The 16,689-nt window shown below is 52.3% G+C and overlaps 1 protein-coding gene across 1 annotated transcript in view; it reads right to left on the bottom strand.

Annotated features, from left to right (window-relative positions):
- The window catches only part of ONECUT2 (one cut homeobox 2), a 56,042-nt gene extending 43,534 nt beyond the window's left edge, over positions 1–12,508 (bottom strand). The window contains exon 1 of the mRNA XM_009434127.5: positions 10,929–12,508. Coding sequence (XP_009432402.2) covers positions 10,929–12,156 — 1,228 coding nt within the window. The 5' untranslated portion in view covers positions 12,157–12,508. The remainder of the gene's footprint in view (positions 1–10,928) is intronic.
- Between the last annotated feature and the right edge of the window lie 4,181 nt (positions 12,509–16,689).

Below are 16,689 nucleotides of genomic sequence, written 5' to 3'. Positions count from 1 at the left end.
CAAGAAATCAAATCCAGTTTCTAGATTTATCGAAGGTGGTGATGCTCCACAGTTGGTTCTCCCTGTGACATTACTGCTGCTATAATGTGAGAATATTGTTTAATATAATGAAAGTCATGCTTTCAAAAATCAGGAGCATGCATCTGGGGAAACAAAAGCATCCGTTTGTGTATACCTGGGGGGTGGGGCGTGGGGGCAGGCAGACAGTAACACTTGAAAGGAAATCCTAAATCTAAAATATCCCGTTGAGGGTGGCAATCATGCCTGCAGAAGGCAGCAACATGGAGAAAAATAGTTCAATCCCCCGCCCCCCAGCGGTGGTAATGCTCTTCCTCTTCAGAAGGAAAGTCTTTCAGCATCTTTTGTCTTCTCACCCAGATGCCGCCTCCTCTTCCCTTTATTATCGCTGATCTCACACAGAGAGCTGAAAAGCCACAGGGCTCCAGAGGAAAATATAAGGCCCTGCACCGGGGCGCTGAGACCTACAGAGCTGGAGTTACTGGTCAGGCTCTTGCCTGGATTTAACCGCAGTAGAGGGTCCATCTCCAACTCGCTCAAACAGCGTTCCTCCATGGCGCTGTTCGTGGTGCTGAAGCCTGAGCCGGGGCGTGGAGGCAGCAACCCACCCACAGGCGCTCTGCTACCAGGGGCTCCAGGCAGGGGTCCATGTGAAGCAAGTGTGGAAATAGCTGCCACCCACAGAGCTACAGCCAGCTCCACAGTCTGGCTCGAAGTCTAGCTCACTGGCTCACTTCTTTGCAATTGCAAAACGGCTGGTTCACTTTTTCTCTTTCCAGGGGATTTCACAAAGCCCAACTCGAGTTTGCTGATTTGGCATATCTCTTTCTCGATGTCCTCCCTGTAGATGCGAATTCTCTCCCATCCTCTCTCCTTTGTACAGTATTTTATCTTTGCAGAACACCTTACAGTTGGCACAGCCCTCACTGGCACAATCAACGGAGCCATTTTTCTTCCACACATAATCATTCGTTTTCCCTCCCACGGCTATTTTTTGCTTTCTTTGCTTCTCCTCCCCCAAGCACAGTCCAACTAAGCAGGAGACTATTACCTCAATGTGCAGGATGGGCAAATCACCTCACCTATGACAGCAGAACTGTTGATTTCTCCTTGGCAATGAATTAGAAGAGGCAGAGGTTACAGTTTCAAAGGACCAGGAAAAAGCCCTTTAAGCTACTTCTAGGAAGATAATGCTTGCATGGGTAGTGATCTGCAGGGTGGGGAATGGGGACAAGGATATTAGGAACAAAGTGAAGGAAGGGGCTTGGACCTTGTGGAAGGTGCAGGGCTTAGTGCAGTTAGAAGACTCCCGGCAGGTGGCACTCTAGTTCACCTGCTGGCGGTGGAAGCCCTGACTGTGCTCCCCGACTCCACTTGAAACCTTTCTTCCACCAAACAGCCCCCCAGCCATGTTTGGAGGTCTGTCTTCCCCTTGATCCAAGCACTTATCAGAACTATATTCCTGCTAAAAGCACCGTTTGCACAATTCTGTTTACTGTAATGCACAGTAATGAAGAGAACATAAATAGAAAATAGAGGGGCAGTTGGGCGATTTTCTGTATGTGTGTGATTGATGGTGCTCAGATCAAAACTGTTTAATCATCAAAACATGATTCAGCAGTTGGGAAATGTAAACAAGTTGTGCAATTGCTTGCTTTAGTCAAAACTCTGGAAAGGGCCCAGAGGACTGGCCCAAGCCCCTGGGAGGGCAGTGCCAGCAGGATGCGACCCCAACCTTCCTACCAGGGCAGAGCTGCTATGCCTACAGACTGACTGGCGTGACCTTTGGCTTTTGCAGCACACAAGCAGTTGGGCCGGGGTTAATGGCACTTTGCAGGGAGCTCCAATTGAGTAAACAAAAAATGCCTTGCCCTGTTCTAATGGAGCACATTATTCTGAGGCCTAAGCCTTCATCCAGGCTCCTGCAGCTGCTCTGCAGGTCAGTGCTACCAATAAAGCAATTAGCCAATGAGAAAACTCTTCTTCCCCGAGGGGGACTCCAGGGTATTGCTGCAGTTACTGTGCTTTGCTTTGGTTTTTTAAACAAGTGATCCAAGTTGATCTGAGCCTTTTACATCAGACTCTAGGATGAAGACAGTGAAATTGTGTTTGCTGAGTGTGATATTTTAAGGGACTGATCCCTTGTTCAACACAGCCTGGAGAGCTCACTGCTTCCTGTTCAATTAACCTGAACCATAGCTGAACTCTGCCCTTTGAACTCGCTCAGCAGATAAATACATTAGCTCACCTACGAAATCATTAATATTTTTCAATCACATAAAACAAACATGAATGTACAAAAACAACCCAAGAGATAGCCAATTAGAAATAGGTCATGTACCGTGTTGAAAAAAATCACAAATGGATGTTATTTAGACAGGAAAAAAGGATCAGGGAAGAAATGAAATGGATTGTGCCGATGGTTCTGGAGGCAAATGAGACTTACATTTTCATATCTACAAGCAAGAGGGATACTGAGCAATATCTGGCAATTCCTATTCCATCTACTCTGCTCCACAACAAAAGTTCTACCCACTGCTTCCCACATTCAGCAGAACACAAAAACTCCAAATCCTCTCTCTTTTCAAGTGACTTCAGTGTTTATGCTCATATACAGAGTCCAAAATATTGCATTTCTGGGGAGAATCCTTTTTCTGATTTGCTACAAATGAACCAAAATAATTGTGGCAACATCACTGCTTTTAAGTGAACCAATCTTAATGAAGCAAACTGGTGGCTTAATTGAAATAATTTTACAGTAGAAAATGATGTTCCTGAGACATTTTTACTCTAGGCATATAAACAGATTTTCTTTTCTCATAAAAAAAAGATGCCAAATGCATCTATTTTGTCTTTATCCCTGCATGTCATTTTAGAAGAATGAGAAAAACATCCCCAACTGGGTCATTACACATTTCAGTTTGATTTAATTTCACTTCCCACAATTCTGCCTCCTGACCCCCTCTCTTCCCACCCCCCTTCTCATTTTTGTTTGGTTTGGAGTGTGGGTTTAATGCCCAGCTATCCTAGATGAGAACACTTAAAGGAATATCACAAGCACGAAGGGTAAATCTATTGAACGAGGGTCTTTAACTATGTGGTTTCCTTAAAGGGAAAGGTTGGATCAATAGGATCAATATGAAAGGTTTCCCTGGCCCTGCATAAAAGGGTAAGGGCTTCTCTTTTCACTGGTTTAACTTTACTCTCTGACAAATGCAAATCAATGGATCTGTGTTTACAACAGATTCCCTAGCAGACTCAACTTGGGCAAAGCCCAGAACCTCACCCTGGGGGGTGGGGACTCCGAGCTTGCTCCAGGAGGACGCAGTAGGGCACAGCTTCATGCTCAAGGGCACTGGGGTGGAGTGGGAAGCAAGCTGACAATGGCTGCCAATCACCCTTAAAAGGAAAGGCTTGCTACCCACCCAGATCCTGCTGGAACTCAAGGAGCTGCTGCTGCCTATGGCCTCTACAAATAGGGCAGAAAAATGAGCCGTCAAACAGGTTCCTTCAAGGATGTCAATGCAACATAAGTAATAAAGCCCACATTCTAGAATTTGGTGAGCCAGTCAACCTAGTTTCCTATCCTTAACCATCTCCGAGGCTGATTGCACAGAGAAAACTGTAAATGAAATATCTACAATTGGAGCAGCACAAGTATTTATGCTCTAGAAATGCTTCTTCTGCCCTTTCTTAAGTGGTAACTGGCTCTTCTTAGTAATGACAAAGCAAACCACTAACACTGCGGGTTCTTTTCCCCTTAATTTTACCTTTCCCTTTAAAAATGGGATGCTTTCCAGAGATTACATGACTTCAAGTCAATACCAGTTACAGAGAAATTATTTTTCTTCTTGCAGGAGAAAGTATATGTATATTTGATTACAAGAGCCAAAGTCCAATGCTGATTAAATTACATTGGAGGTGTGCTTCCAACCCAAACAAAGTCTGCTTTCTACAGAAGAGTAATGGGTCCTCAAAGGGTGAAAGAGGTGCCGGGGTGGAATGCAGAGCCTCCCTGCCCTCTGGGACAATTTGTGTGGGACAGTTTTTCATAATAAACGTCCACAGCTTCTAGGAATCCTGCTCCCGAAGTGAGGCTATCTCTATCTGCACAGCCCACAGCCTGCCTCCAAGTCTTGCCCATCTGCACCATGTCAGGCATTAGATGGGCTGCGTCACACAATCCACGTCCCTACCTCTTCCCCACCTGCCCCTAGAAAAACCTATGCACATTTTTCAGCCACTGCCTTGAATGAGACTGGGAAATCAAAAAGCCTTTCCCCCAAAGGCACAGAGGCTGGTTAGGGAAAAAGCCTGGGTGATAAGAGGGGGTGATAGGGCCCCGCAGGGAGAGTTAGCCTGATGGAGCTCTATACCTGACAGCATAAATAAATCACCCCAGAGGGCTTCCTCATTATGGACTCTCCCCTCTAAGAAGAGTTGTCTCCCTGGAGGAAGCAACTTTTCCCAAGTCAGCAAAAACAAAGGTCCCTAAAAGGGTCAGAAGTCAGCACAGCCCAGGGGAGTCTAGATGAAGTTTAAGGCCTAGGGTGCCTCCGCCTTCACCCTCCTCCCCAGGGCCCTTTATACAGGCAATTATTTCTATTTATTCCCTCCTAATTTCCCTTCCTTTGGCAAGAACCCAGAAACTAAATCTCTCTGCTTCTCCCTTGAGGTCTTCCTTGCTCCAGGGATCCCCCTCCATGATACCACTTTTCATGAAGACAGTTTCTGCCAAATCCAGCCACTAGCCATGGAGTGTGGAGCCCAGGACTTTCTTCCTGAGAGTTTTTCAGTCCTGTTCCTCTGGTCTCTTCTTTGAAGAGAAGTGTCTAAAGGCCAGAAAACCTGGTGGGGAGGCTCTCTCTCATATCAGGGGGTGACTGTAAAATGAAGCCTTGGTTTGAAGACAGCAGGAGAGGCTGGCTCTCCTTCCCTCAGGGCTGAAGTCTGGCACTTGGGATGGTAAAACTGGCCTAGGGTACTGTTACCTCAGGGCGGACCTGGCTCAAAAGGAGAGTGAAGCAGCTGCTGGTGCCTTGTAGGGACAGAGAATCTGGGGTAATCAGTTTATCCTTTGCCCAGACCTCACCATTCACCAGGAATCCTGCCCAATCTTGGAATTCTAAGATGGGAGTAGGAGAGAGTCTATGATTCTATCCTCTAAAGGCCCACTCGCCCCTCCCAGAGCCTAGGGGTCTTTCAAGTGGGGGCTGTGGGGAGGGAGCCAGTTGTCCGCCAGACCAAAGGGAAACCACCTGCTCTCCTCCTTAGTTACATATCTGATTACCCAGCTATCTCACTGTAGTTTAAAAGGGTCCAGTAGGGCACTTTCTGACTAGGAACCAAGGTGGTGTACCAAAGCTCCCTTCTTTAAGGAAGAACACTAGTGGGAAGATGAGGAAGAAACACCAGCCTACCCTCTGCCTCAACTCAAAGCAGAACAATGCACGATTTGCTTTCCCATCTCTCTTTTCCTTCCTCTTATTAATTACTGTTCTTGGAGAGGGCTGGAAAACACTGCTTTCCCTCCCGATTGATACCCGCTGTTGGAAAAGCTCAGCCTTCTTCAACAGGTGGGATTCATAATTTCAAAAAAAAAAAAAAAAAACCAGAAGAATTAGTTCTCATCCAACTCCCACTTCGGTCCCTGATCTTTTATTTTTTTTCCATAAAATTCACCTTCGTGCTCCTTCTGGAAAAACAAGCCACCATTTGGCCAGGGGAGTGGTTGGCAGGGTGTGGTGGTGTCCCCCACAAGCGGGAAGGAAGAGCTTTAAAGTTCTTTCTTTTCCAGTCAATGCAGGTGTTCCACAGGACACCTCCTTACCCGCGATGGGCCAGTGACCCGGGCCTCGGCCCAGGACGTCCAGGGGGTGGGAAGGGGTGGGGCAGGTGTTCCCCAGTTTGCTTCTCTTACTTCCTGTCCCAGCCAAGGTAGGACACAAGATTCTCCCTGTTAGACCCGACCAGTCCAGCGCAGAGCCTGCTACTCGGAGGGATGAAGCTCAGGCTTTTGTTACTAGGGCCACGTTTAATTGTCCAACGAATGCACCTGCGTAAAAAGTCTGCGTGTGAGCCTTTTTAGTACGAGAACCGATGAGGATGGGAGGGGATCTGCGGCTGATTAAGCTCTGCCGTTAGCAGGCAGCTTTAGCCACGTCATTTTCAAACTTGGGCTTAGTCACCAGGGCCCAGTGGCAACGGCCAAGCACAGGATAGTTAGGAAGACTCGGGCACCGTTCAGCGCATTGGCTTCGCGGACCCAGCCGCCCAGGCGGATCGCCGGAAGCGCAAGTAGCGGTGTGTGCGCACAGGGGCGGGTGGTGCAGAGGTCGGGGGAGGGGGTGCAGAGGGCAGAGAGCCCCGCGAGAGGAGGAGAAAACCTCGGGGAAGTAAGGCGGGCTGGGGCCTCGCGGGGGAGGAGCTGCGGTCAGACGGGAGAACCCGCGCAGAGCTGGCGAAGCGGCACCGCTGGAAAGCCGCGGGGCCGTGGCGCTGGCGAGCGCTCTGCTGGGAAGAGCGCGCCGTCGGGCTTACTGGAAACGCGCCGGATCAAGTTCCAGATCAATGAAATCTGGGTCCACACGTTTACGTTATTGTTGCCAGCATTAATGCTCTTTTAATCTTCTAAACATTATCAGCATCGATCTCCCTCCATATACACATTTGTTTGAGAAAGTGACATAACCACACAGTGGAAAGCCTGGAATAAAAATAAATGCCCAGCCTCTCGCATCGAGGGCGCCTGGCTGCCTGGGCTGCTTCTCCTGCTCGGGTTCACTCTCCTCCCTCGGGTCCCGCCTCCTCTGCCCGCTCCCGCCCACCCTGATGCGTGTTGGGAAGGTGTTCTCCCGGCACCCGGGACTTGACGAAGCAGAGACTGCAGCGAACTTTTCAATTATTCATCCAAGCAGCTAGCAGGCAAACATATCGTCTGTTCCGTACTGGCACGGGTTGCGTTCAGCCTCTACAGCTCTGATCCCTAACTAAACCGCCAGGAGAGGTGGGCTGAGTCGGGAGCCCTAGCAGCGAGAAACGAGGTGGGAGGTTGGGGGGGTGGGCGCGAGACTCTGCGAAGGGGGTCCGTTTCCTCGGCTTGGGAGGTGCCCAGCGGCCCGTGTCACCCAAGGACGTCCCCCGGCGCAGCGGGAGACAAGCACGCACGCGGTGCCCCTAGCAGGAGCCACTGCGCACTGCCCGGGCCGTGTCCCGCCGCTGCGGGCATCAGGTGGCCCAGGCGACATCATGGTGGGTTGGCTAAGGGCCCTCGGCCGCCTGAAAAGAATTGGCTTCAGACTGGCCGCTGGGAGCTTGCTGACAGGAGAGGGCCGTGCGTCGGACTACGGCGGGGACTGGAGACCAGCTCCGGGCAGGCCGCTGGGGGATCCGGGCTCACTGGAGGCGGAAACCTCTGCAGGAAATGTAGTCGGGCGCTCCGCTCGATTTTCGGGCGTCGGAAGAAAACATGCCTGCCACCGAGGCCTCGCTTTTCCTCAGTGGGATGCCCATTCAAGTTCTAGCCTGGGTTCTCTCACTCCCTTCTTGTTTGTGCTTGGTTTAGAGGTCTCTGGGGCCCAACGCCCGAGAGTGTGTGCTCGAACCCGCGGAAATTTGTCTTGGCCGCCTCTTGTCAGGTTGCTGAAAACCGCCCTGCAAGGGCTGGTCTTGGGGAACCTCTGCGAAGGCCCGACCGGGCGGGGTTGCAACCACCTGCCACTTAGCCGCCCTTTCCGAACGAATCCGTGCATTTGGAGTCAATTTCTCTGAAATCTAACGCTGGGGCAATCTAAATTTCTCCGAAGTTTTCTCCCTTTTCCTTTCAAGTGCCACCCTTGGCTGTGACTACACCGGCAGGCTGGGCAGGAAGGACCTGCCTCTGTTGTGACCTCGCCTAAGGGTGAGCTTTGCCGGCGCTGGCCAAATCAGACCTCTTCATTCTGAGCCCCCTAAACCCTGGCCTGCTTGGCTGTTTGGCAGGACCCGGGGGCGGGGCCAAAATGAGAGAGAAAGGGAACCTATAACCTATGAGAGAAAGAGAAGAGGCAGGTTTGGCGGGAGGGGGGCAGGGACGGTGTCTTCCAGGCACCGGTCTGAGAGTCCGGCCGAGCCGCCTGTGGAGCGGCTGGGCTTGTTAAACCCCCGGGGCCCAACGGCGAGGGCCCTCTGCGGCGTACCGGCGGGGATTCCGATCGATACTCCGGGCGGAGAAAGCCTCCGCTTTTCTTCTCCATTTGCTCCTGTCCCCTAGCGCTCCGAGCACATAATACCTACTTACCAGTCCCAGCTTCTGCATCAGTGTCTGAAGAGACTGATCTACTGACCCCAAACTGAAAAGCCTCCTATGTAATAATAACCACTCAACACACTTGTAGTTGCTGATAAAATGGCCAGATAAAAAGGCTAAAGCTCTTGTCCCTTTTCAACCCAGGGTAATAAAACAGACACACATTTGAATGCTCGAGCAAAGCGGGGTCCTCAGCAGGCCTTTTCCACTCGCTGGAGGAGGCATTCTGTCTCCCACGAAGGCAGCTTCAGCGATTCTCTGCGGAAAATCTAGCGGCGTGGGCAGTGCTCTCCCGGGCCTGTCCCTGCAGACTTGCACCATGGGCGCGGGTGGGGCTGAGGACCCCCGGGATGCCACGCTTTCTCATCTCAGCAACGCTTGGGATCATTTTAAAAGCTGAAACTCGCTAATAGGCGAAGCATTACTTTCCTTATCACTTTCAGACCTATATGGGCAGAAGGCACGTGTTTTTTAAAAGCTGTGTTCTTTGCGCGACCGGCATGAGGGGGCGGCAGCGCTCTGAGATGAGCAGGAGAATAGCTGTCATCCTGCCTTTAACTGTACCCCTAGGACCAGCTGCCAAGTTCCTTCTGGTTCCCGGTGCCCAAGAAGCCGGCGGGTACTAAAACCCACCAGAGAGGGCCTGGGACATTCGGGGGGATCTATGACAAAATGTTAAGAACTATCAGTCAGTCTCCAGTTTATTTCCCGCCGCTATTATTATCACTCTCTACTGGCTGCTTTATCTTGCCCCGAACCAACAGCAAATCAGAGAAAACTGTAGGAGAGGATGAAAAATAAACTAAAGGAGAAAGATTACATAAATTTCTAAATCCACTCAAAGTATCCGGAGTCCGCCGATTTGGGGGAGGCTCTTTGCAGGGAAACCTGGTTTTCTTTACCTTCTTAGATCAACACTGCGGGGCAATTACCGACTGGGAATAGGAATCCACCAGCAGACGGCAAAGGAAAATGCTGTCAAAGCGGAAACTCCCCCTCCCCAAGCCCGGGTGAACCTGCTGCCTGTCACATTCCCCAGCCCTGTCGGGCGTTGGTCGAGTGCACCCCACAAGCTGGGCTCAGCGGTGCGAGGAAAGCCCGGGGGATCGGGGGTGGAAACCTGAGCTCGCAGCTCCGGAAGCGAGCTGTGCGAGGCTGGCTCGGAACCGCGCGCATCCCAAGATCCGCGCTATGCAAATCATCGCCACCACGAATTGTTCCCCTAGACCGCCCGCCGATCCTGAAAGATACCCCCTCCACCCGATCCACGGGAAGTCGCCCACCCTGGCTTGCAATAGGGTATAGTGTGTCCTTCCCAGTGGGGGACCTGGACATTTTGCCCCTCTGGGCCCGTGGCTTGCTCCTAGGGGCAGCGCAGTCGCCACGCACACCGCGCGGGGTCCGTGCGCACAAAAGCGCGCAACTGCGTGCCAGTCGCAGTAACTAATGCATCTTTCCCTCTAGCTCGCGCACCCGCCGCCCACACAGGAGGTTTCTGTGCTCCTAGAACAATAGAGGGCTGTACCTCGCAGCTTGGCCGCTAGAGGAGGCACAAAGAGCCGAGCCGGCTCCAGAACAATGTAACACGCGCCTCTACCCGTCCCCTCCCGCGGGCCGCCAGTCCTCCCCGCGGTCGCCAGGCGCGCACAATCAGCGCCCGCTTAATGCAAAGGCGGAGCCTGCAGCCGGCGGCAGGGATGCATTAACTAACCTGAATTTTTAATTTCTCAGCACCTCTTCCTGCGAGTGCTCAGGGTCTCCCGGAGCCCCGGCAAATCCTGGCAAATCCCAGCAAACGCTGGGACCGGGGCAAGGGCGGCCGGTGAGCAAGGCAAAGCGCTTTCCACCTCAGTCTCTTCTCCCACGTCCTCCCAAAGCGGTGAATGTGACCTTCTCAACCTTACACCCTGCCCTCGCTGTAGGTAGTGACATTGGAGCTGGCCCGAGCCCCTCAAGCCCGGTCAGAAAGTCCCTGCGCCAACGCCAAGGCCAGAGATGGGCTCCAGGAGCGCTGTTGTATCCTGGCCGCCGGTTCCCCGCGCGGGCAAGGCTGTGCCTTCAGCCAATGACCAAATAAGTTTGCCTATATGGTGGGTGGGAGAGTAGAGAGCTCTTTTCCCTCTGCAGAGCAAAGCCTCTCAACTGCCTCTGCACAGGGAGACTAGTCAGCCCGGAAAATTGAAATGTGTTGTCTAAAAGAGTCTTGAAGTGCATGGGGTTTTGAATAAGGGCAGGTCCTGGTTTCTGTGGGTCTTGGAAAGACAGGGCTCCTAGAGGAAAACGCACACCCCCATCCCGCCTCCCAGTACCTGGGAAGATCGGAAATAGGGCAAAGGTTGGCACATTGAGGGGAGGGCGAATGTAATGGGGGGGGTCGGTCAATGAAAGCTCAGGGACAAGGAGGGAGTAAGAAAGAAAAAGAAAAGGGAGAAGGGAAAGTAGGGGAAGTGCGGAAGAGAAAGAGAAAATGGAAGAAGAAATAAAAACGAGAAGAAAGAGGACGTGTATAGGAAAGAGAAGGAAAGAATCAAGAGAAGTGACTCGGCGCGCAGACTTGGGCCACAAGCACCGGACCCGGAGCCCTCTTCCCAGCAGCCTGGCCCCTGGCTAGCCCCGGCCTTACCTGCCAGGCGTAAGGCGGACATGCGCTGGAACTCGGGCTCCTGAAGCCACTTCCACATCCTGCGGAAGGTCTCCCTGCCAGATTTGAGTTTACTCCACGGTTTTGGATTCCGGAGCAGGTCGGAGAGAGTCCCCTGAGACCGGCACAGCACCCTCTGCGCGAAGATCGCCTGGGGGATACTGTAGCGCTTCAGCTCCGCTGTGATGCGCTGGGCCACCTCTTTGGTGTTGATTTCTTCCAGCTGGCCCGACGTGGCCACCTGCGAGCCCGATGAGGACGAGGGTGGCCGCTCGCGACTGGGTGCCAGCACCGGCCCGTGAGACTGAGTGTGGCCCGGGTGGTGCAGGCCGTTCAGGTGCGACATCATGGCCGCAGGTGGGGTGCCCAGGCCGCGGGACAGGTGTTGCTCACCGCGGGTCAGCATGGCAGTGTGGTGCGCGTCGAAGTTGGGGCTGAGCATTTTGTCGTGGCCCGGCGGACCGTAGTTGGGCAGACTCTGCTGCGCGTTGTGGAGGCCGCCTAGCCCGTTGCCCAGCGGCGTGGCGGCCAGCGGGGACAGGCTCTGGCTCATGCCGGGCATCTCCTTGTAGGGACTGTAGAGGTTGTTCATGGCCGGGAGCCCGCGCTCGTCGCGCATGAGGGTGAAGCTGCCGCTGACGTTGCCGGACAGGCGCTGGTGGTGGTGGTGGTGGTGGTGGTGCGGATGGTGGTGCGGGTGAGGGTGGTGGAACTTGTCAGACACGGTGGAGATGGGTGGCAGCGGCTGGAGCGGTGTCAGCGTGGTGTAGGTGTTGCTCATGCCCATGCCAGGCGGAGACGAGTCGCAGGACATGCTCATGGCGTGGTGCAGCGGGATGGAGAGCTCGGGCCGGTAGTCGCCGCCGTCCAGGATCGAGGCCATGCTGGTGACCATGGCCGAGCGCGACGCCGCCGCTGCCGCCGCTGCCGCCGTGCCCAGCTCCTGGTGCGCGGTTGGAGGCGGCGGAGGGCCCCGCAGCGAGCCAGCGGCGCCGCGGCCCGCGTGGTGGGGGCTGGGGCTGGCCAGCAGCTCCTGCTCATGGCCCGGGCCCCCGCCGCCGCCCCCGCCGCCCCCGCCGCCGCCCCCGCCACTGCCGCCGCCGGCCGGCCCGTGCAAAGTGCCCAGACTTTCCATTGTCAGCTCCGGGTTCATGGCGCAGCCTTCTAGGTCTTTGGTGAGGCATCGATAGGCGGTGTAGGCAGCCTTCATTCAGTCCATTGGGGCCCGGGGGCGACAGGGGCGGCGGGGGCGGCCGGCGGGCGGGCAAGGCGCGCGTGGCGGGGCTCGGCTGCGGGAGTGGGGGCGGGCGCGAGAGTGCGGGAGTGAGTGGAGGGGAGTGCGCGTGCGGGTGTGCGCCCCGGGCTGCGGGCGGGCTCGCCCGGGGTGGGGGCGGGGTGGGGGCGGACGGGGCGTGCGTGCGGGAGAGGGGAGGGGACGGGGAGGGAGGGAGGGATCACCGGGCCCCGCCGCTCGGGCCGGCTCGCAGCCTCGCCATGTCCGAGCCCGCTCCGGCGCCGACGTCTTCTGTTTGGGTGAGCGGGAGCTGTCCAGAAGGGCTCTGCCGCTCGCCGGGGCAGCCAACCTACCCTCCCGGACCTGGGGCGGGGCCACGCCCGACGGGCGCCACGCGCAACCACTCCGAGGCCGCAGCTGCCCCGGGAGGCGGGCCTTCCACGGGAAGCTACCAGTGGCTGTGGAGGGGGCGGGGCCGCGCTTTTCAGGTTTGGCTGACGGCTCGGTGCCTTTTTTACCTCCTTTGCTACTGGAATCAAACGTCAAGGAGAGGGAGGGAGGAGAAGGGGGGGGTCGCTGGGGAGAGGGAGGCTGGAGTGCGAGCGAGCGAGAGAGATTCGGTGAAAGATGCCGTGCTGTGTCCCCCCTGAGCAGCTGCGATCTGGGGGAAGGGGCATTGCTTCAATCGCCTTCGCCTCACCCCAAAGCTTTCCTGGAGGCGAGTAAGCCGGGAGCAAAAGACTCCGTTATGTGCCAGTGTAGACAAACACTCGTCACTAACAAGCCACTTCCCGAGAGTCCCTAGCTGGGAGCCAATAGTTTAGCCTTTTAAAATGCAGGCGCTAATGTATTCTAATGCATGGTAAATTCCCGAGGCCGGGACATGCATAATCTACGCGGTCAGAGCAACTGTAGCGCCCTCGCCGCCAGCGAGCTGCGGCCGGCCGGCGGCCCACGGGCGGCGCGGGCAGCAGTAATGCATGCAAAGTTAACACAATAACATCATTTAATTACCCGGTGAGCCCATAAATCTCAGTTATGAGGCTTCCGAAGAGCCCTGCTAGATTGCAAAACAAAACTAGAATTCCGGGAGCTGCCGTTTCAAGGTGACCAAGTGCTTTCTGCATCAGCGACTTGGAAAGAAGTGGGGAGAGTGTAGAACCGGTGAGGTGGAGGTGAGGAGGGTCGCTGGTGTCCCAAGTGAGCAAACTTCTCCTGGGGGCAGAGAGTAAGCAAACCAGCTGAGACGGCAACCACGGACCTTTCTCCTAACACGCGACACACACACGCGCGCGCACACACACACACACACACTCCCGCTTCTCTCGAATCCCGGGAGAGGAACGGCGGTGGGCAGACGACAAGGAATCCTGGCTGACATCTGCATATTCAAACCTTGTTTCTGAAAAGACCAGCGCCCCGGCCAGCCTGAGAAAGCTCACAAGCCAAGGCTTTAAAAACCGCACCTACGTCTTCCTAGAATTTCCGTTGTTTGGCAACCCCAGGTCTGGAGGTGGGAGTGGAACTGGGGGACAGAGAGTTGGAGATTTCTGCAGTCCGAGTGGGGGTGGAGGGGTAGTTGAAGACAGAGAGGCCAACACCCGGCATAAAGCCTTAAACGTAACAAGATTCTTCCAAAGCAGGTTGCGCTCTGTTTGCCTCCGAAGATTCAAGCTAGCTGAGGTTGCGCAGATGTTGCCTTTGTTTAAAGAGACAGTAATTAAGGACAGGGTGGACATAAGTTTGAGAAGCGTGACCTATTTTCTTTTGATCAGCTGTCAAAAGAAGAGCAGGGGGTCTCCTTAAGACAGCCCCCTTCAACCACTTCCAGCTGTTAGAGAAAACTTGATAAGAAAACAAGGGCAGAGCTCGGAATACTGTATATGTCCCTTCTTGGTGCCAGAGAAAGGTTTGATTCATTTGGAAAAGAGTTCTTAGTCTCAGTGACCTTTTCTGCCGCCCTCCTCTCTCTTCTTGCTTCAGAGCAACACCCCCACCCCCACCCTGTCACATGAATGTACAGTGACGTTATTCATAGATCAACTTTATTGAGCTCTGGCCAATACGCTGCCAATTATTCTTTCAAATAGCGTCTTCTCTGTGTTATCAAAGCCTGAGTAAGAAAGCGGCAGATCCTCTGGTTTGCCAGACATACTTTTCTGGTTGCTCACATCTCTAGTGTCACAACAGGAGCCAGGTAAAATAACTCAGGTTTTGGTTTCTCTGTTTTTCCTCTCCTCCTCACCCCCTCCTACTGTCTCTCTTCGCACTCCCTACCTTATATATGGCAGCTGGACACTTGGGATGATTTGAGTCAGTTAATGTTTGAAATATAATACTGAGTTGAGCAAAAGTTCACGAGAGTCAACCTGTTCTTGGTCCATGAGTGCACAGGGACTGAAATACAACAGGAGAGAAGCAGAACTGGGAAGTAGTGGGTCTGATATGCCCCAGCGCTAAGGTAGCCTCTGCTGCTCTGCTGGCTTCAGTCTCAAGGAGCGGCCAGTTACCCTAGGCTGATGCTTCCTCCATACAGAAACCTAGGTATATAAATTTCCATTTAAATAAATTTTCAAAATGTTAAACTCATTTGCCAGGACACTGAGATAAACCTGCTTTTGGGAATTATATTTCGGTGGGCCTGGGAGCAGAAAGGTGAGTTGCATTTTCTCACTGCCTCGCTTCCTTCCTTCCTCCCTCCCTCCTCCCTCACTCCCACCATCCCTCCGCCTTCCCTCGATCAATATTGGCGATCTCAGGGAAATCATGAAATCGTATTGGCTTCTTTGTGTATAATTTCATTGGGCTAGAATTAAAGCAGATTTTTCACGTTGTTTTTATAATGGTGGTTTGAGGTTTTATGTTTCAACCCAAAATCCATTTAAAAGGAAAATGGATGTGCTTGTTTAGTGAGCACCCTAATTTTTACTGAATTAGGTTTGGATGCCCTTTTCTCTTTCTTTCTAAAAAGGAACAATATTTGTTTTCTACTTCAAGACAATTTTTGGAGTATCAATACTAATACGATTTTCAAGTATTTTTTGAAATATTTTTGATGTTTCTTTCTCTATAGTTCTTTAAGAAAATATAAGGGAAAGTGGCTTTCTAACTGCCCCTTGTTTAGCATCCATACTTTAACCTTCAGAAGTTCTGCAACTTGGAATTTTTTCTTTTAATTTGAAGTTACACTCCTCTTCTCCCCCCTCCCCACCAGCATTTGATTTACAAACACACTGTATAGAAATGTGGTATGATAAGTGCTAGTTCACGGTTATTAGAATCTGGACAAACAGTTGTACCAAGCATTATATCAGGACATGGATATTCACTTAGCATGCCACATTCACAGGTCCAATTTTCTTGAAGATCAGAAACTTAAATGGGTCAAAAGAAGCATGAAAATAAAATGCAGCTTCGACAACAAGGCTATTATAGGCTATTGCACTGTAAAAGAAAAACATTCTGAACTTGAGTTAGCAATTGCAGGAAAATAACTATTTACTATCGGAGTTTTTCGTATGTGTTTTCCACATTAAAATTGTTTTTAGGTATAGAGAGACACACACAGAGAGGTGAACATTCAATTAAAAGAGATACTTTATAAATTATTCACGGAAAAAGATAAACAGACCACAAGTAAACCCAATCTGCATAAGGGGCCCAATATCTTTGTTTTTACTATACAACAGTAACCACGACCCAAATCTAGGGTAGAGGAGGGCTGCTAATTTCTACCCCAATGCTCGAAATCTTGTCAGGTTTTGTGTCAGGGTAGAACACATTTATGCTACAACTAGGTTATCAGAGCAATACACACACAAAAAAACATAATGGTGGGTTGATTTGGACTATTTTATTTTTGTCCTTCCCCAAACCATCTGGCGTGTGAGTGTAGGGGTATTGATCAGGGATCTGTGAGCTGCAGACCCCATGCCAATCCATAGCGTTTCTGGCAATCAGCGTCGCCCATGAATTGCAGCTGTCTGTGCAGCTCCTCAACAGAAATCTTCAAAAAAAAAAAAAATTTCCCCCCCTTATCAAACACATCATCCGTTCGGGGGTAAGTCAATATCATTTCTTTGTCATTCTGAGGGCGAGGATTATGCGGTAGAAAGTTTTTGTTGTCTGTTATAGCTGCTGCTGCGCCTGCCTTTTTTTAAAAAAAAAAAAAAAAAAGGAAGGAGAGCAATTTTCTAGCCTTTGAATGGTAATGGTTTTCCAGAAAGGCCTCAAGCGTTTGTAAGAATGGGGCAACAAATGCTGTTTCAATATTGTAGGGGAATTTGAAGAGGACAAGGAAACTCTTAGGTCGCTATACACAAATAATAGTAGTGATAACACAAGGTTCCTTTTCACGACAGAGAATTTTCTCCCCTTTCCTCGGATCCCCTGGTGGTGAAGACAGGGCAAGTCTCTGTGATTACACGTGCAGATGGACAGTGGGTGCTTGTGGCGGAAAAGGGGTCCTCGGAATTGTGGCTCTGTTTGAGATCTTCATTAGCTTCAGGT

This window comes from Pan troglodytes, chromosome 17 (genome assembly GCF_028858775.2).
Source record: "Pan troglodytes isolate AG18354 chromosome 17, NHGRI_mPanTro3-v2.0_pri, whole genome shotgun sequence".
In the NCBI taxonomy this organism is placed as follows: Eukaryota; Metazoa; Chordata; class Mammalia; order Primates; family Hominidae; genus Pan; species Pan troglodytes.
This window is presented reverse-complemented; position numbering and strand designations above follow the sequence as displayed.